The sequence below is a fragment of the Takifugu flavidus genome, chromosome 1, assembly GCF_003711565.1.
Source record: "Takifugu flavidus isolate HTHZ2018 chromosome 1, ASM371156v2, whole genome shotgun sequence".
NCBI lineage: Eukaryota > Metazoa > Chordata > Actinopteri > Tetraodontiformes > Tetraodontidae > Takifugu > Takifugu flavidus.
Genome location: NC_079520.1, coordinates 11021914 through 11042594, shown reverse-complemented (window position 1 = coordinate 11042594; position 20681 = coordinate 11021914). Strand labels below are relative to the sequence as shown.

Sequence of the window (20681 nt, the reverse complement as noted above, 5' to 3'; positions counted from 1 at the left end):
CCGAACCTTTTTTATTTAAAAAAAAAAATGGCGTTGTCTTTGCTCTTTATGCACATTCGCTAACTCGCATTGACGTGCCGTCTTCTGTTCACCATCAGCAGTGAGGTCCAGGTGTTCCGATCACTTCCCTGGGATGGCCGCGCCAACGGCAGCTGTTGTCCTGCGAAGATCTTTGATTGACAGCTGTTCGACTCAATCCCACTAAAAAGGGAGGATGGCGGTTCACTGGGGAGCGCTTGACCTCAGCAGGAGAGGAAGTCAGACTGAGCGCGTGCTCATAGGTAAACCCTGAGCGTCCTCCTGAACTGAGTGGATCACATGAGTGAGATCACACCAGGCTGGCGGGCCGTCACTCAGGGACTGCTGTGTTCTTCATAACCCTCCACTCTCGAGGCACAACTTCAATAAATGCTCCTGCAGGAAGATTAAAACAGCTCTGTTTGATCTCAGAGGCAATTTTAGTTGAAGTCGATTTCCTGCTTTTATAAGCAACCCTATCGTGAGAAAATATTGAAGCCTTCACCCCCCCCACCCCCACCCTCCACCCCCAGCTTGTACAATATATAAATATTAAAGATTAAACCAGGCGGATCAGATGTTTTCCCTAATGAAGTCAGGAGGTAAGCCTGTGCTCCCATAAATTTCCTCAGCAGACTTCTGGTAATAATTCCTCCTGGATAATTCCACGTTTTAATCTTCCATGACCGCATGTTTTCATTTTCCCTTTGATTGAAGCGACTTCTCCGACCGTATGAGCGCAGATGGGGGGGTCGGAGGCCATTACTGCCACGGTCGGGACGCCGAACGTCGAGGTCTCATCAGGAGAATGTGGCCTCTGATTCCTCTGGCAGCAGCAAACGCAGACGTGCAGCAGGAACCAGCTGATGTTAAAGGGCGGATTTAAAACTTTATTTATATGCTGACGTGCAAAACACTGAACACTTAAAGATGACAGCTTCTGCTTTATTGCTTCCAAACACTGACAAGATACATGTGTTTCCTTCTTGTCTCTACTTTCCAGGATGTGAAGTCCATAGTTACTAACCCCCCCCCACCCATCGCTCAGGATATCCTTTATTCTGACACTAATGAGGAACCCAAGCTGGACGCAGGGCTCACCTGATGAAGGCCTCTTCCCTATTTTCCTGACGTAGCTCCACTGCGGTGACATAAAGTCCAGGAAGGGAGTGAACGCAGAGCCGCACGCTCCGCCATCTCCTTCCGACCGTCACAAGAAAGCGGGTTTATCGCCGCTCTGTTTGCTCAGGAGGCCCGAGTCAACTGCTGGAGGGAAGTGGGAGGAAGGTTTCAATCAAGATAATACTTGAAAAGTTTGGACTTACACCAAGTCTTTAATAACCCACTGATGTTCTGGAAAAATAACAAAAAACCCGGAGAGGCTCCGTCTCCATTCCTGTTCCTGTCCACTGCTGCAAGGATCAAAGGTCACATCAGCCCGGCCCGCTCCAGAGCTGCAGGTCGCAAACTATAGGACGAAACATCTTGAAGAGCACTTAAAGCATGCGGGAATTCTTGCTTATATCTAATCAAACAGCGTTTCCCTCCTGAACTCGCTGGTCAGTAACTAGTGGATGTGCTTGGAATGACCTCTGCTACAGACACAGTGCAAAGATTTTTACTGCACATCTGATCATGGGGTACTTTTAAGGGACAGAACTCAAAGCCATTCACCAAATAAATATGAATACTAACTGTAAACCAATTAAAATACTAATTTGAAGGTAAAAACACAGACTGGAAATATAAACAATCCCATTCATCAAGTTGAAGGAAACTATAAATATGAAAATAACCATATTTCACAGGATGCAAAGGGCTTTATTGGCATTTTTCATTTCCCTCACAGACGGCTGAGGTGCAGGAATGCATGTAAACGAGCACACGCTGATCAGAACCAGGTCACACAACATGAACAACACAGGCAGCTCCCCTTTATCATCATCAGATTTGTCAGGAAAGCTGAAGGGAGCCATGCTTTAGCACCTGGAAGATGTGATGTCATTAGAGGGAAAGATTTAGAGCTTGTGCAACGGATTTGTTTATGACTTTCATAATCGAAAGAAAAAAAAATCGTCTCCAGCCCAGCTCTGCTGAAAGAGACATTCTTATCCTTCCTCCACTGAAGCAGAAAAAGGTTTCCTTAATGGCGTCCAGTAAACAGAACTCTGACTTCGGCTGAAATATGTGTCCGCTGTTTGCAGCTATGCTGGAAAATGTGTCACAGTGGCAGCTGCTGGGAAATACAGTGACTCATCTTTGACACTTTACACCAATATCACAGCAGGATGGTGCAATGCATCAACTGTGAGGGTGACCTCTGTGGAATCACACTCTAACCACTCCAGACTGTTCCTTTTGCTCTGAATAATGTTTTGATTACAGCATATAAAATCCTTTCTCCAGCGGACGCGCCCTGGACACACTGACAAAGCTTTAAAATCCAAACGCGCACAGCTACGCAGTACTGTCAAACCCCATTTTTTATCGCCTTCCTTTGAGACTGAAGTGTTTTTCAAATTAAGGTCCCTCAACCTCACTCAGAACTCATATATATCATTGTGTGGCGTGCCACAGTAGGTCGAACTACCAATGTTTCCGTCCCTGCTGCAGTGATGCAAAACGTTGTTGAAACTCATAAATGTCACATTACGTTTGGCAGGTCACGGTACAGAAGTGTGGCTCTTGGGCTGCAGGAGCGGCAGGAACCCTTAACCATCTGCTTCTTATTAATCATAACAACTTGCACATTCATCTTACAAGCATTCACAGAATTTAAGAGGGGTGTGTTCAATGTGAAGTACACGCTAAATAAATCACTCTGTAGATATAAATAAGGAACAAATGTTATTATTATGATGGTAATTTTTTTTATTATTGGTTGTAGTAGTAGTTTGTTGTAAAAGTAGCATGACAGAGTAATACAGTATATGTATTGCCAATCCCGAATGCTCTGTGTAATTATAATTGCATAGAATTGATGGCAGACTAGATTTGCCTCTTCGGTACAAAAAGCCACCCTATGGGGGTATAGGGCATTATCCATACGTGATTTGCGCCATCTAGTGTCTATATTTGGTACTGTTTAAAAAGTAAAAACCGAGGTAGTTACGTACTGGCACTTATGAAACGACGGAAGTATATTTTGCTTTCAAATGAAAATATCGCGGTTGTAATGAAAATAATAGACTAGTTATTTAGTTAAAAAGAACGTTATTTAGTGGGACTGTTCACGAAGCAATACAACATAGAGTCACGTATGTAGTGTCTTTCACTATGGTTGGTTTAAATAGATAATCAGTCTTTTAATTCTCCCAGGGTGTTATTCTTTATCGAACGCTTACCGACCTTATTTTGAAAATTCCTGACCGGAAATAGTTATCTGATGTGGCTTAACTTCACTCAGTAGCTAAGTGGCATGCAGGCAGCGACAACATGGCTTACAGTGCGAAGATTGGTCCGTCCATCCTCAGCAGCGATCTGTCCTGTCTGGGTAGCGAATGTGTGCGGATGATGGCGTGTGGGGCAGATTATCTGCACCTCGACGTTATGGACGGGTCAGTGTTTTCGGTAGCCCCTAAAGCTACTACGCTAACTGCGATCAACCATACCGGAAGTACAGTGAGAGCTGAAGTTAGCCAATGTAAGCGGGCTAAGCTAGCTTGCTTGAAGTTGAGAGAGTATTTATAAACTACATTAATCTCTCTATTAAATATGTTTGGTTTTGCCTTAAATTCGAAAAGCCTTTTCTTTCCGCTCGCTTGCTTAGGTAACCATGTTCATCTGTTCTTTACGCAATTTGCCTACAGATTACGCAAATAATTGATGCAAAACTTGGACGTCAGCACAGCTTTTAATGCAATGTGCTTTCTTTTCCTTTATAGTCATTTCGTTCCAAACATCACGTTTGGCCATCCCATGGTAAAATGCCTGAGGGACTCGCTTGGTGAAGACCCGTTCTTTGGTTAGACACAACCCACACATCTAATTAGCTCATTTGTTGTCTGAGGCTGCTCCTAATTTTTGGAGTCTTTGTGTTGCAGACATGCACATGATGGTTTCTCGGCCTGAGCAGTGGGTGAAGCCAATGGCTGCAGCAGGAGCCAACCAGTACACATTCCACTTAGAGGCCACCACGAACCCAGGAAACCTCATCAAGGAGATTAAAGAGAGTGGCATGAAGGTAACAAAACAGAGAAGAGTAATAAAATAAATAGGTTGGGTGAATCCATGGGTTTAAGCGGGTACATTTTTGGCACGCTGTGTCTCTGCAGGTCGGCTTGGCCATAAAACCTGACACCACTGTAGAAGAACTTGCACCCTGGGCGAACCAAATCCACATGGCCCTGGTCATGACTGTGGAACCTGGCTTTGGAGGACAGAAGTTCATGGAGGACATGATGCCCAAGGTAATGCTGGGATTCTCTGGGCTGCTTTGAGGTTGCGTGTGCTGAACCGAATCATCACCGCTGTTGACACAAAGCAGCTGTTTTTGATGCCGCCTGGCTGGATTTTGCACAGCTGCCACAGGAGTTGCAACAGCGCTCATGTTTACAGACGTCTTCACTCCACCTCTTCTCTAGTTCGGTTACATTTTTTCCTCGTATTTGAATCTCAGTGGAGGAAATAGACACGCGGCTCAGTCACAGTCACAGCTCAGTTACCGCTACCTTGGGCCGCTACCTTGTTTGCCCAGAATAGGGGGAGCGCAGCCCTTTACACACACAACAGTCCAAAGTACACTTCAGATTTCAACTCCCAAAAATTGTCTCCTTAGGTCTCAGTAGCAAAGGTTGTAGATAAGGAGCTGCTCTGTGCTGTTTACTGGCTCCATTTGTTATTTGGAGACACAGAGACAGATGGAAGCCCGAGTGGAGGACAAACAACTCACTGATGTGATATGTTGCTGCAGCTTAATGGCACAAAACAAGAAACATGTCAGTTTTATTATCTAGTTATTGGCAATACACCAGCAAACTGGCTAGTGTGACAAGTGTATTTGTTGACTCTTGAGTTGCTGCGTTCACTGCATCACTCATGGGGGAGGGGGAACTAACAGTCATGTGAAGGTCTCTGCACTTTGCTGTGTGTCAGAACCTGTTAGCCAGCTCAGCTTTTCAATCAACTGTTCCCACTCGGAGCCGATCAGGCGAGGAGAGACGCCGGTCTGGTTGGCTGTGTAATTTTTGCAAATCTAAACATGAGAAAGCAATAATGCAAACAGAGGAGTGATTGTTAGTGTCGCCCCCTGCTGGTGTGGAGATATTTTCCCCTTTATTACTCAGAAAATGCAGAACTAAAGAAGCAACAAAGTGGACTTTATGAGGGTCCTCTAGATTCCACAGCATAAAATCGGTTGCATAATTAATGAATAAAGATGAGTCTCAGCATCTCCAGCTCTGACCAACAGGTCCTGACCCGGACAGACGCTCTCTTCCTGCTTCTCTCTGTCTGTGTGATTTTGGCCAACTGTTCTCTTGTTTCTGTGTGTGACCCAGGTCAGGTGGTTGAGGAGTATGTTTCCCTCTTTAGACATTGAGGTTGACGGAGGTGTTGGTCCTGACACCATTCACAAGTGTGCAGAGGTGAGAAACTCCCACACGAGTCGGGCAAATAGATTATTCCGCTTCTTGTAGTTTAAAATTGGATTTTTTCTTCTCCGCGCCAGGCCGGAGCCAACATGATTGTGTCGGGCAGCGCTGTGATAGGCAGCGACGACCCTCGCTCCGTCATCACCCTCCTTCGCACCGCCGTGGCCGATGCGATCCAGAAACGATCCCTGGACCGCTGAGGTGATCGGCTCCGGTTCCCTACCTGCCTGTTGATGTAGCAGACAGCAGGACAGTTGTGCTGTGGGGGAGGGGTGGGGGGGGGTGGCACGCCGGCTCCACAGAGCCTTCCAACTCCATCATCCGCGTCTCCTCTCAAAACGGAGACAGATGTTTTACATCAGGAGCTGAACTGCTGCCGGTGTCACATTTGTAAACATTCCAGAACATTGAAATATGTTCCCACAACTGTTTGAAATATAACTTCGGGATTTCAAATGGCTGAAGGAGCAGGTGCCACATCATTGCAGGTCAGTTTTGAAGTGCATGTTTGACGCCCCGGCGGTTGGTTATCTGAAACGGACCATTTCCAAGCTAATGTGGAGCCGTAAGGGCGCCGTCTGCTGAAAACTGTCCAAATCTGATTTTATAGAATAAAAACCTCGGCTGAATATTGGAGAGATCCTTGAACCTTTCGTCATGATCTTGACACCAAAAGAAACGGGGCCCATCAGTGGGTGTTTTATTTCTTCTTTTCAGGCTTGAGACCAGGTCTATAATTAACGCTAATGAATTTCCTCGCCCAGACAGAGCTGAGTCAACAATGTTGACGCTTGCTTTAGCTCCTTTTCAGCTCCACAGTAAACAGATTTAGGTTCCTTGCTGGAGTTCATTAGTGACGGCGTCTGAAATATGTTAAATTAAACATCTAAGGTTTTCATGCTAAGCTGCGGTTCATCCGCCCGTTATGAACTGCTGCTGATGTGGAATTCAATAGTCATTCATCAGGCAAACCTCTGCAAGTTTATCGAAGTTTACAAAGGAAGCGTGTGACTTAAAAGGCAAACTTCAGTCCCTTTACTGGCTGGATCATTGCAGTTTTTAATGAAAACATCCTGCATAAAATTATAAATTAGCTTGTATTCATTTTCAAACAAGCAAAAGAAAGAACATGTCTCTATATACACCGGTTCAAAACAAAGTAAGAGGAAAGATACATTTTTAAGCAAAGATGTATTAACTTTACAACCGGTGCTTGATGAGCCACTAAACTAGTGACTTATCTCAAGTCACTTCACTGGTTTTTGCTTTTCTTTAGCCACCAGTGAAGTTTGCACGATGTTCCTTTTCCGTCCCCTAGGTGGCGAATTTGAAGATAAATCATGGACAGGATTAAAAAAAATTAGTAAATCGCATTAATTGAGCAGGAATCCTCATTAGCACATAAGATGAGGGACTAGATAGAAGCTACATGTGCTCTATATCTCTGAGCAGGCGTCTCCTCCTGACATCGACGGGAATCTGGGACCCTGTTTTCCCCCAGAGAACAGCCGGAAAGACTAAAGACGCGCTGCAGCATCTGTCATGGTTTTGTCTCTTCCTGTCAATAAGAATCATCTGTGACACACTTCAGTCTGCACACACACACACACACACCACACACACACACACACACACACACACACTCACACCCCCTCGGTTGAGGCAGCTCGAGTCTTGCGCAGACCTGTTGAAATATTGATGGCTAAAATCTGTATTTTCCCGTGTAATAACAGACGGCGGCATCATTCATGCTCACCGGAGGTTAACACGTGTTCACGGGCGACGGTGGAGCCTCCCGCGACAGTTTCCCGTCTTAATGGAACGCGACAGGCGTTTTGTCAGCCCGCCTCGCTGGAACCCAGCACGCGCTCCACTCTCTTCCCGCCGTCCGGAGCGTCTCGTCCTGGGATCGGCTCGTTGATGCTCTTCCCAGGTCGTCGAGGCGTCGAGGCCGGGAGCCGAGCGAGCAGCGGAGTTCACGTGTGGCGCTGAGCTCTGACATGTCACCCGAGTCACACGCGCTCCTCTTTGCCATGACAACCGCACCTGCAGGGTCTGTCACCTGCTGTTTGAAGGCACAAAAGGTGGCGGGCTGAGCGACTCCTCCTCGCCACGCCGCTGACGTCTGTCAGAGCGGGAGTGGGGAAGGCGTGCACGTCAGGGCCGCGGGGTCGGAGGTCACAGCACAAGACGTACTCGCAGTACTGGACATTTGGATCAAACCGGCGAATGGGAAAACGCGACGCTCTGTCTCACCTTTATCCCAGGAGATCAGCCCCCCCCCCCCCCGCCCCCCGCCCTCGCCACCCCCGCCATCTTTCATTCTCCCCTTGCACTTTCAGCTGCGCCTTATTGCGTTCCAATCCCGTTCCCCGCTCGCCCTTCCCCCTTTCAGGGATCATTCTGTGCTGGAATGATATCTTTCTTGCCCCTTATCTTCAGCACTAAAGGCACATTAGTGATCCGACGGTGGCGGCGCCGTCTCATTCATAATTACTCAGCGTCCCGCCGGAGAACAAGATGCACGTCCTTGATTAGCTCGCTGCTGCTACCACCTTCGTTTATGCAGAGAGGCTGTATCGACTGTTTGCAGCCGTGTTAACAATTAAAAAGAGGAAAAAGGAGGCGTTTGCCCTGCAGTGATTTCAATCACGTGACTGAAGAGCGAACTCTTGATTCCCAGAGGCCAGTACGGGGGTGCAGGCCAGTACGGGGGTGCAGGGCAGTACGGGGGTGCAGGCCAGTACGGGGGTGCAGGGCAGCTGTTTGCTCTTGATGCCTCTGCTCTGGTTTATCTAAAAGAAGATCCCCTTTACTGGTTTTCATCTCTTTCATGCCTCAGTGCTGCATAACTGGTGTGTTCAGGACGACGGAAACGAGAGATCAGTTCGTCTTAGATCAAACATCCCCCACGCTCAGAGTTGAGTATTTCAGGGACTAATGAACCGGGGGGGGGGATCACAATGCTTCTGATTCCCTCTGACTTTTGCTCTATTGAAGCTGATATTTGAGGGTTTAAACTTTAAACTCTTAACACCGTTTCTGAGGGGTCCTGTGTACACATTCATCATTTAATATCTCTGCTCCCGGGTCAGGATGGTTCCACTGTTGTTGTTTTTTTTGATGTCATATTGGTATCTTTTTTCTCTCACTGGGACTGTTTAAATACTGATCCATTCAACAGCCCCCCCCACCATTCATCAATATTGGTGCATCAGTCCACAAAATGGGAAGAACAACTTTCACATCCCAGCTGATTCACCAGGGTGACGAGCGTCCGGCCCATAACCAGGATCTGTGCAGTAGATATTGCGTAACCCTCCCAGTATCCCCCGTCAACAGTGAGCATTACACCAATGTCAGCCTTTTCAGCACGACGCCGGAATTTTATAGAAAACAACTCCAGGATGTCTGGTTTGGCTCTGAAACGCCAGGCTTTCACTCAGACTAAATGGTGCCTTCCCAGGGGACTCCTGCATTTCTGTGGAAAGCTCGGCATCAGTTTGCTCCATCTAAGGCACAGGAAATACACACAATTTGAATGTTTATCAATTATGGATTCCCTGAGAATATTGTGTTGTGTTTGTAAGTGTCTGCATGTCTTTCATCCATAATGAATGGCGGGGGAGCCTCTGTTTTTGTTACTTGGATGTCAGCGGGTGTCTTGTGTGTTTTGTGCCACATTTGAGCGACAGATTTACGTAACCACCAGCTCTTTAACAGCCTCGGCAGCTCCTGAAGGCACCATCGATTCACGTTAATCCAGCTGGGTTCAGACCGATCTCCCCTGACCGGAGGGCCGAGCGCCGCTGTGCGCCTTCATCTGCTCTGCTCTCCTCCAGCTGGTGCGGCGTTCCTTTCAGACGGGAGGAAAGTGTCGCGCTGCTTGGTCGCTGCGCGCTACAAATCGAGTCCTAACAAGGTTTCCTGCTGTTCTCATTGACTCACTAACGCCACCGTGAGTCACAGCGCGCAGACGCAGTGCTGCACAAAGGTGAGCGCAACAAGCTGTGCGCGTCCCTCCGAAGGCCAGACTCGTTCCACAAGCTGTTCGTTCTGTCCCTCCGTATGTCCCCACCCAGAATAGAAAAGAAAAGCATGAAGTGTGTAAGTCGGCAGCGACATCCACACCGGCTTTCTGCTGAATTTAAACCTGTGATTATCGACCATTTTGTGACGCATCGACCACAGACGGGGCCACAGATGAGATGTCCTCTTCTTAATATTCCCCTCACGCCGATAATAAATCATAATCTATTTGCCTGAGCACCGGCGTGCTGCTCTGGATCGTTATGCGCTGTGCGTCTCTCTGTCCGTGCGAGCCCTCGGGCCTCGGCGTCCTCGGCAAGGACTATGGATTTGTGAGTGTTAATGGCTTACTTTTATGCAAAACACCTTCCACCTGTGGGGGGGACAGGAGACACAGAAAGACGAAGCTTTCGAATCCAGAGAAGTTGTGACATCAGCAGAATCAATGTGGCTCCGCCCCAAAATCAACTGACCTTCTCGTGTTTACCTGCTTTGGATAAAACACGACTTAAACGTTCACGGTCATCGACACGAGTGAATGATGAGCAGGATGATGCTGACGAACAGGCGCCTCCGCAGACGCCCACCGAGCTCGATCAGGCGGAAATGTGCACATGTCGCAGACGCGCGCACGCACACGCGCTCCGGTGAGACGCAGATCCTCTCCGAGTGTGATGCGAACAGAGAAAAGCCGTGTTGCAGAGACAGGAGAACGGTGGTTGTGTCGCTCCTCCGGTGACACGCTGATCCACTCCCACGCAGATCAACACCATCACACGCAGCAACAGGCTGAGTGTGTGAGCGCTAATGTTTCTGAGACGCTGAGGTCAAAAGTCTGAACTGTGCAGCCAGCAGCCGTTAACCCCCAGCTCAAGGTTAAAGGTGGATCATGCTAGTTTTTCCACCACGAGTGGGGAAGAAACAGAAAGGTCGAAGGTTATTGCAGCGAAGCGACGCCTAAATCGGGTCACAAAAGGGGCCTTTAAAACAGACGGAACATCCGAGTTTCCTCGACTTTCTGACTCAAATCTAAAACAAGTGCGAGTCGGGAGCCGTGAGCAGCATCGGTGCTTCTGAAGCGCAGCCATCCAGCCGCTCCTGCAGCTCAGATGATAAAAAATGAAAAGGCTGCGCATTAGGATGTGCTGGTCGATGGAAACGCATGTTCTGAGCAGATACGCAACCGCTGCTGTCAACCTCGGACAGCTCCATCTGTCTGAGCGGCCACACGCACGCGCTCCTCATCTGAGGCCGTCATTTTTATATTTACTGGTGTGAGTGAACGGTGCTGCTGCGTCTGCAGGGTGTGCTCCTCTAAAATCACAGCATGCCACTCTTCTCTGGAGGAGCTGTTGACGCTTTCTAATCTTGGTCTGGCTGAAAAGCACTTATATTCCAAACTTTAGAAGCATTCTGATGACCGCGTCATCAGTGACATCTGGGCCGAACAACATCCTAAATGTTGTGGCTTGATGTCCAGCGAGGCCACGACGCTGTTAAGGAACAAAGCGGCAGAAGATGATGGTTGGATGTCAAGTGAAGACAATTTAACTTCCATTCTTAAGGAATTAGCTGTAATTGAAAATGACCTGGGAGGACACGGCAACTCTGACACGTGACAAAAATTCTTACAAAATAACATTTTCCTTTGTTATTCCCACCATTGCTGCACGTCTTCCCCATAGTTAGTGCTAGTGTTAGCTCCCTTAGCTCTGCTAGCCACCGCTAGCGCTCTCCGAGGCGGCCGCCTGCATTGTTGAAGATTCCTCTGAGTTGGTGTATGCTGTTTAATCATCTTTCCCCTGACACGCTGTGCCTGACAAAGGCCTTGATCACAGAAACGTTGCCTCATTACTCGGGAGCTCGCAATCGTCCGCATGTGGACCGCTTCTCTTTGTGGTTCGTACCCGGCTGATTGTGCTGCAGCCGAATACGTATTCATGACAATATCACTTCACAAAACAATTAAAACTGCTATTAAAGTGTAAAAAAAAGAGTCGTTTGAAAAGTGTAGTGAACAGCAGGCACCAGGGGCTGGTCAGGCAGAGTGCGCCACATATTTTCCAGTCGTGTTTTTCTCATGTGGGTTTCCGGTCCTTCATTCTGATCAGTGCTGTTATTTCTGTGTCTAAGCCAAGAAACACCACAACAAACAACACCTTTTCTCAGAAATGGCCATCATGCTGGTTCATTGAGCACCTGCATGGTAGGTCAATTCTGTTACCATAGCAACTGATAGCTTTATTTGTAGTGTTGCTGAAGCTCCCTGATGTTCAGGCAGGTTAAAATTAGGCTGGCGTCAGAATTGTGGCGCCCTCTACCTGCAGTTTCATGGGTCACGGTCATATATGTGATTCAAACTGCAAAATAAATAATAAATTTGCAATAATAAATGTCTTTCATTTGCTACAGTGCTAAAAATACACACAACTGCCAATAAAAAGACTGCTGTTGTTGCGAGTGTGGAAATAACATGAAACACTGGTTGGATGCTGCTTGTGAGGCCGTTGGCTTTAAATATTTCCAGTGCCCCTCTGACTGCTGATACTGACGGTGGAAGAATGTCACACGTTCTTGCCTTTTTCTCTGGCAACTTCTAAAACCATTTGCAAGTGTCTGTAAAAGAGCAAGAGCCCATTAACCTGCAGGCTGTAGCATGGTTGCATCCTAATAGAGATGCTGTAAGATCTGGTTCCTCTCCGTCACCCGTCCCGTCCACCCCAGAGTAGAAGAGAAGATGCAGTCTAATTTACCATCTCTGAGCAGACGTTTCACTTTATCTACATGCAGTTTTTAAGTTTTCCCCCCATTTATTCAAAAAGGAGAATCAAGGGTCAGAACTTGGCAGAATGGACGTGACCGTTTTCTTTTGTTGACATAAATCTGTTTAATGGAGTGCTGCATAAAGGCAAAGCATTAAAAAGACAAATATGAGGAATAATATCAAACACAAGCTCCACAACAGCCATTCTTGGTGTCGGAGAGGGAGGGGGAGGGAGGGGGGGTTCTGGTCACTGATATGTCACACAAACACAGCTCAAAGAGTTTGAAGAGTTACAAAACATCAAAATCTCTCCCGCAGTATTGTCATGCAATATAAATGTCGACACGATTGAGATGAACGATGTCAGGTTTTTCATTTCCAAGTGTCCGTGTCCAGTCTGGCAGTGAGGGTCAGGACCAGGTCAGGGAGAGGGCTCTCTCACAGGCTCCTGGCTGTCGCGGAGTTTCCGCCCTCGGCGAGCTCCCTCGGTAGAAAGCGTCAACAGCTTCAGCTGCCGTCTGTCAGACACACGCGGCCTCGGTGTTACACCGTGTTTCACTAGAAACGCAACTCAAGCAAAAAGCAGTTGGATTTGTGTGACTCGTCTGTTCAGCTACTGTACACGTGAAGCCACAATCGTCATCGTCCCGGTTACGGATGCAGCGTTTCTGACACTGGCCAAACTCGACAGCACGCTGTGAAATGCTACAGACCGCAGTTCGCAGGATGAACCTAGCATTTCTAAATCTACCACATCGTCAACACACAGGCTATTGACACAAACTGCTTGGTGCAGTTGCCAGGCAACGCGAGCAGTGCAGTCCTTACAGATTTTCAAAAAGAAGGAAAAAAAAACGCGGGGAAAAAAATAATCATACAAAGCGATGCAAAAAATAGTAGTGTAGTAAAAAACAATAAATAGGAAATAAAAAAAACACTAAACTTAAAAACAAAGACACAAATATCTGGTTTGCTTGCACTGTGCAGGCAACGTTTTTAGAGTGCTTCACTACACATGTGGGTAATCTTCAGTGTGGCTCTGAATAAAATCTTTTTCTTAACTTATATGCGTCTAAGTTTCTGATATCAACACAAATGTGCACAGAGTTTCATTTCAGTCGATAATCTCCAGGGACCGGTTCCGCGGGCCCACAGCAGGAGGTGGGCGGACGTATTTACAATCTCCCTTCAAATAATTCGGCCCCCCCCCGCCTGCTTGCCCTTTAGAACTTAAAACTTCAAGCATTTAGCTGCAGAGGGAGGTGTGGAAAGAAGGTGTTGGCACTGAACAAAAAAAGTTGAATCAAAGCACATGTATCAGCAGGAGGACTGTCCGTTTCTACTCGTCCTTTCTGACAATCCTCCCTCTCTTTCTGTGTTGGTCTGTCCAGAGGGGAGGAGGCCAGGGGGGAGAGTGGGGCAGTCTCCCACTGAGGCCAGAGAGTCTGGCAGTGTTTAGTGCGCGAGGTCCTGGTTCTGTCTGCCAAGGCAAATTCATTGTGAAGGCAGGTGTGCCAACACACATACACACATCCTCACTCAGGACACAGACTTGTGTGTCCTTGCCTTTGTCTGTATTCAGGCTGGCAACCAAGTCATCAGCTACAGAGTCAGTGGGTGCAGAAAATCACTATGGTAACCAACATCGTGGGCCAGGATGTGGCTACTCTTGGATCGGTGCGGAGACTTTTTTTTGGCATTCAGTCGGCGCCACAGTGGATTATAGAGTTCCTGCTCTTAAATGTCCTTCCCGGATTGGGCGGTGATCTCTGCGTGAGCTTTTCCTTTATTTGAAAAAGAGACAAATACTCAAGAATAATCAAACCAAAAACTGTGGCTATGAGATATAAGTTTCACATTTAAACAAAGATGTGACGCTCGTCCTGGGCGTCTGCACACGTACGAGTAAACGTGCTAAATGACACACATTCTGGTCCACACACGCGTACCAAAACACACAAATTAGGCAGCCACCAGGGTAGAAATTGTTAAACTGATTGACTAATTCAACACAGCGGTGAACGACAGTAAAGTCTGAAGGTGGAGTCTGGATCTGCTCCCTGGCGTTGTGTCGGCTGGAGCCGCGATTGTGCCCGCGGCGGGGGTGCGCTCGCCGCAGCGCGCTTAGTCGACGGAGCCGGGGTGTAGGCTGAGCGCCGGCGGGTCCAGGCAGGTGGGGGAGTAGCTGAGGTGAGGTTCTTTGATCCACAGGAGGGGGGCGCCGTTCTTGCCTTCTTGACTCTTGCTGTGGCTGCGGCTCTTGTAGCGCACGAACAGCAAGGCGATGAGCAGGATGGCGAAGATGGGGAAGGGGTAAAAGAAGACGAAGTAGAAGAGGGCCTCGTTGGAACACACCACTGACTGGATGGAGGACACTGCAGACAGACCACAGACAAGGTGTGGGTGACCTCAGCAGCGTAAATGCTAGTGTGGCTTTAGCACATGGTCAGCGACAGCGTGGACAGATGTTCAACGCGTCCTGGACGTTACCTTGTTGCAGCACGTTGACGATTGTGAACCCAGAGTCGTTGAAGGTCAGACGGTACCAGGCGCTGCGGGGGTTGAGCAGCCACTCCTCCACATGGCAATAGTATCGGCCGGCGTCCGACAGACGAGCGCCGCGAATGGTCAGACTGTACTGGTCAGAGGCCATCCGCTCAAACTGCAGGCGGGACTTCAGTGCCGAGCCCTCTCTGGGGTTGCAGTTCCCGTTCCCGAAAACGGCATCGTGCCCGATGGAGAAAACACACTCCTGCTTCCTGTTTCCGTCGGCCGGCTGGTCGTCGTCCACGTTCTCCGAACGATCCACGTACCAGGACACAGAGAAGCGGGAGTCTCGGGAGGACTGGGAGGGAATGCTGCAGCCCAGCTTGACCGAGTCGGACTCTTCCACGGTCACATTTGACTCCGTTTCTTCCACCTGCAGTCGAACCTCTGCCAGATGTAAAGAAATAAACTCTCATAAGACATCAGAAGCACGAAGGTACCAGTTAATATACAGCAGGAGACACGAGGGCTTAAAGAACAATAAGTATCACTGCTTGGCCTCATGGGTGAGGCACTTTATTGAATTACACTGGCTGCAATATAAGTGTTAAAAATAGAAACACATGCTGCGTATTTGCTTGGATACAGTTGGGAGAGAATGATCCTATTACCACCCAGAACCAGGGGATAATTAGATTCAAAGATAATGTCGACCCTCATCAATTCGCCCCAAACAGAAATACAGACATTTGGAGACATCAGGTTTTATAATAGTTTGAATAAACATGTCAAAGCACACATTTGAATAGTTAGTTCTATTTTTAAGATTCAGAAAATAAAGATCACACGACTAAAAATAGAACTTGTTTAACGGGGACACCGAAATTTAAAAATATATGCAAGGAAAAATAAATAACGGAGTTGCCGTTGGCGACCACCAGTCTTCCAGCTTTCTAGTAAAGATAGAGCCCCCCCAAAGCTACTGTGTCTAGATGCTGCCACCCTTCAGGGGTGGTGGTACAATGACCCAGTTTGACTCCAGATGAAAAAGAGAAAAGTGAGATGAAGACATGGCTTAAACACAGCTTGGAACAGTGTTCCAGTTACAGCAGGATGAATAAATGTAATGATAAGTGCTGGCATCCCTACTCTGGATGAATTCCAGCATATGCATGATTTAAAAATGCTTAATTAATAAAAAACCATGCTAATGTTAGCTTATTAGGCTGTTTGTGCAAGATTAACTACGCAATAAGAAGGAAAATCGTGTTTTTTTTGTTTTTTTTTAAACAAACCCCTGCAGATATACTTGAGCCAATTTTACTTAATCCAAGAAATAAATGCTCACCTACATAAATGAATGAAAGATATATATTATTTGGTTTACGAAAAGAAATTCTCATCAACATGTTCTAGCTGGACAGATGTGGTATTAAGGCTAGAGTGTGAAAAGGTTCTCCTTGTAGTAGAACGGTTCTCGCACACGTCGCTGAGATTGATTTATACTAAAACTAGCATGTCAAGGATGAAGTGATTGTTAGAGCAGTCAGTTATTCATGCCCAGCCAAGAGAAACACTTCTCAGATTTCCCTACTATATGGACACCCCGCTGTCAGCAGTGAAATAACATGACTGGATTTATTTCTTCTTGTTTCTTTGTGTCACATGATCTCGTCCTCTGCCTCTCTAGACGGCTAACTGTAGTTAGCAGCTTTAGAGCTACGGATCCCACTCGTGTAAATGTCACAGCATTGTCACAGTGTTCCGTGCTTCTGCTGGAGAGGGAACGACCTGCATGCTCTTAATGTCTCTGTGAAGTTCTGTGACATTCACACAGGACAGTGAGCTGCAGCAAATGTGTAACAGCCTTTTCCTCTGGCGCCTTTTAGAAAGAGGCCAATGTGAGCCGAGGGGACATCACACCCGAGACGTGAAGTGAAACATTAGTGCTTCAAATCCTTCTGCAGACCAGACAGGTGCACGGAAGATTCTTGCCTTCTGGTTAAACATATGGGAGCTGGCATTGACTAAAACCCATCTACTACCACCTGAGCTCTGCTTGGGGCAGATTAAATGATGTGAACATGATGTTCCTGATGCCTTGAGCAGAGCATCTGAGTGGGAAACAAGGAGGAGCAGAAGAGTTCCACTGCTCACCAGCAGGTGTTCCGGCCGTGAAAATAAATAAGCACTTTGTTAACTCACCTGGCCGTCTGACTAGAACCTGCGTGAACCCCGAGGTGTCGCGGGAGACTCGATACCAGGCTCCATCTGGGTCACTGAGCCATTCTTCCACCAGGCAGTAGTAGGTGCCAGAATCACTGGCCTCTGCCCTGTTCAGTGTCAGCACGTAGAGTCGCGGCGACAGCCTCTCGGACTGCACTCGGCGCCGCAGCCGCTCTTCGTCCGCGTAGGCGCCGTACTCAAAGGTCCCCGAGCGTTCAATTCGCAGCAGGAGCTCATCTGCCTCCGACCCGGACGTGTGTCTCACATACCACAGCACAGCATGCTGGGAGTCCTGGCTGGTCTGGGCAGAAATGGAGCAGTTGATGCGGACGCGGCTGTCCTCCAGGTACGCCTGCGACTGGTTGGTCTTCTGAACGCGTAGCTTGCTCTCTGCAGAGAATTAGGAGAGAACGGAGAGAGTGAAGACAGACGTTCCTTTGGGGGCACGCAAACGTGAGCGTCGGTGACAGGAACACAGTGCAATTTCTTTTTTGTGACAGACAATCTGTAGCCGAGTTTATTTTTGGTGGCAGCGGGGCAGCAAAAGACAGCGGTGCACCGGTTAAGCAGGTGGAAGAAGACAGGAGGAGGAAGAAGGAAAAGTCGTCTGAATCAAAGCTGAGGGAATCTGAGGTCTATTCTAATGCAGCGGAAAAGGAGATGAAATACTGAACAGCTGAAACCGGGGGGGGGGGGGGATTGAAATTCAAGGGTTGCCGATATAATGAGAAAAAGACAAAAGCAGGGTGGGGGGCAGACCCAAGAAAAGAAAGACAACTGTGTTTGTAAATTCAGGCAAGAACAGACCAAAGTGGGAAGGAGAGAGTGGGGATGACAGAGGAGCCGAGGACCGCCCAGATGCTCCGACAGGATCGGGTTCAGTCAGGTGGGGGCGCAACGGACGAGCTTCCGCTACCAGAAGACGACCACGACCAGAAGAGGACACCACGTTTCATCCAACAAGCCTGCACATTCAACATTTTCCGAGCTGATCCAGATCCAACAACAGAAGAGCTATTTTATCAACTCACCTCTGTATAGCTCATAAACGTAAACCTGCAGCATAAAAGCTCTCCCCATTTATGTGTGATCATTAGGTAAAATGATGATTGTCAAACTGTGGGGCCTGGCTGGAAATAGACTTTAAATTCCACCCTCGGGGGGGTCACCGTCTTTTGCTGACATCGTTCTTATTCATTTAAATATTTGAAATTCAGAAAGGAAATCCAGCCCTGATTAGTCATGCACAGTGAATTTCCAGGCGGGTGTTATTCAGGCGCATGTGATTGGAAATTTTGATTTGGTAAACAGTGGCCCGGCACTGAAAGGCTCGGCAGCTTTAACCGAAGGAATGACTTTTTAAACGGCAGAATCTTCTAGCCTCCAGTGAATCCTTTGGCCTTGGCTCTAAACATACAGAAAATATATCATTTAGGATGTGGAGTTAGTTCAGGAGTTGTTGCATCACTTGTAAACAGACAGATCATATTTACACAGTTAAGAATATAACAATCCAATCAATAACTAATTAATTCTATTTGAAGCTTCTGAAATACCATCTACGGTACCTTTGATTTAATGTTGTCCTGAACCTTTGAATCTCTCATGGGAATTTACAACCCACTGACTGCCGGGGGTCACAGCCAGCAGAGCCCCCACTTACCCAGCGATGCTTGTGCACGTCTAAACAACACAGGTTTGTGCTTCTGCATATTTGCACCGTGCAGAGATTGTGCACATGTTTGGGAGCAAAAATTTAGGGCTACAAGGCAGCAATTTTGTGCAGCAGCACTTGAAGCTAGCATCTCAAATTAATCGTCATCATTGCTACCTCTGGAGGCTTCAACGACGCTTGGGTGGAAACTTGACAATCTCCCAAACCGGAATTACTGCAAAGCCCTGCTGAATCCTGGCAATCTTTTTCTTTTTTTCCCATGAATCACCGCCGAACCTCCTGATGTGGAACCATGCAGGATTGGATTGGCACAGGACGGAGAAATTCTGCTGCTGCCATTTGAAGTTGGAATTTGAAAAAAACAAAAAAAACAAACAGCTGAAAGCTTGTTGCCTTACATCACTGTTTACAGAAATGCCTTTTCAATGCTGGAGTAGGCTTACTACTCAAACCCTATTTAGAACCATCAAAAGTTATTATAAGCAGCCACTCTCTCAGGCAGAGGCAGTGCGACTATTAAAACTGAAGCGGAATGAGCATCAATATGTAGCGAGTAAAGAATAAATGAAAATTATGTCCTTTGAAGTCCTGAAGCAACCTAAACGTCTCCCTAGAGACTTGCAGTGTTTCTATACGATACGAGCTTCGCGCGCCAGCGTGTCACATCTTTGTGGGTCCGTTCTCTCAGGAGACAAGGCGGCACGTTAACCCAGAGCCTCTGCTGACACGGGTAGAAGAAAACATGCTAAAAAATATTCTATGTGATGCGCGCACAATGCCGTTTGTTAGCATGTTCACTATTGATGAGGGCAAGAGCGCGGCGATGCAGTCAGATCCTACGGCGCTAACAAGGCCGCCCTCGTGTGCGTGCCAGAGAGGCGCGGCCTTGTGCGCCATCAATATATATTTAAAATTGGGATCACGTGTTCTGTGCTGCTGTGTTTCTTTAATGAGCCTCAAGGGTGTAGCCATGAATAAAAAGACAAATCCATAATTGGAAACACTTCAGTGCATTAGTTAATGTGCCACTCAAACCTGACCTGAGTAAAAATTGTAAGTGGAGGCTCATTATAACTACTATCTTTCAACTTAAAGTGTTTAACTGATTTTGCACATAAAAAAAAAACAGGCAAAAGAAACTTCTCCCCCACCTCACCTGCTCCTGATGATGTACAACCCTCTGTGCACTAACGCTGCAGCTATATCTGGCTACATCTGAGGAGCTCGCTAATCTCATCTCCCACTCAAAGAAAAGAGGAAAATCTCATTTCAAGGCACGATTAAATTAGGGAGAAATTAAAGCCAGATTCTTGGTCTGCAAAATGTGTTTTAAAATATTTTATGGGGCAGGATAGAGACAGCCTACGAGCTGCATCCGGACAGATCGTCTGGTTCAGACAACTGAAACGCCTGTGTGTCAGCAGCATGTGGTGCACACAGACCCGCGCAGGGCATTTACTAATTGGCTCAATGAACCCTCATCTCATTCCCTTCCTGTGTGCGCCCAATTTGTCTTGTTTAATAGCTTACAGGAAGAAAACCAAGCTGAGACAGAGCTGTCTTTTCGCTCCTATTTATCATTTGGGGGACGAACGCTGGTCTTTTGATGAGAAAGAAAGTTCTGTCAGTCTTTACTTACCACGATGCTCACAATTGCTTTGACAGTGTTAATCAAACGTGATCCTTTCTTCTACAGAGGAAATTCAACTCATTTTCTGTCTCAGTTTTATGCTGCATCATTTAATAAAAGCCTCTCACCTCTCTCATTTCTTTTTCATCGCAACCTTTGTTTAGATCAGTTAGCACAAGATCTACATCTCTGCTGATCAGACCGCCTAATAACCTCACATTAATATAAAAATTAATGTGAAGCCTCACCTGTGGGCTCATG

At 47.2% G+C, this 20681-nt stretch overlaps 2 protein-coding genes across 3 annotated transcripts in view; one reads left to right on the top strand and one right to left on the bottom strand.

Annotated features, from left to right (window-relative positions):
* Window positions 1-3400: 3400 nt before the first annotated feature.
* On the top strand, window positions 3401-6238 carry rpe (ribulose-5-phosphate-3-epimerase). Of its 2 annotated transcripts, none has more exons than XM_057027841.1 (6): window positions 3401-3575; window positions 3903-3982; window positions 4062-4201; window positions 4293-4427; window positions 5517-5603; window positions 5687-6238. In XM_057027841.1, exons 1-6 carry the CDS (start codon window positions 3454-3456, stop codon window positions 5807-5809), a joined length of 687 nt encoding a protein of 228 aa, XP_056883821.1. In that variant the 5' UTR covers window positions 3401-3453; the 3' UTR covers window positions 5810-6238. The 2 variants fall into 2 exon arrangements, with proteins under 2 accessions (XP_056883821.1, XP_056883831.1); XM_057027851.1 differs by lacking the exon at window positions 3401-3575 and adding an exon at window positions 3646-3787.
* A 6262-nt stretch (window positions 6239-12500) lies between these two features.
* Window positions 12501-20681, bottom strand: part of igsf3 (immunoglobulin superfamily, member 3) — a 60703-nt gene continuing 52522 nt past the window's right edge. The window contains exons 7-9 of the mRNA XM_057027827.1: window positions 17095-17505; window positions 14893-15336; window positions 12501-14777 (exon numbers count right to left, since the gene is read on the bottom strand). Of these exons, the coding sequence (XP_056883807.1) occupies window positions 14527-14777; window positions 14893-15336; window positions 17095-17505 (1106 nt within the window). The 3' untranslated portion in view covers window positions 12501-14526. The remainder of the gene's footprint in view (window positions 14778-14892; window positions 15337-17094; window positions 17506-20681) is intronic.

Coding starts and splice junctions, on each gene's coding strand:
- rpe (XM_057027841.1), top strand. CDS start 3,454: ATGGCTTACAGTGCGAAGATTGGTCCGTCCATCCTCAGCAGCGATCTG. Junction 3,983..4,061: donor TGGTGAAGACCCGTTCTTTG/GTTAGACACAAC, acceptor TTTGTGTTGCAG/ACATGCACATGATGGTTTCT. Junction 5,604..5,686: donor CCATTCACAAGTGTGCAGAG/GTGAGAAACTCC, acceptor TCTCCGCGCCAG/GCCGGAGCCAACATGATTGT.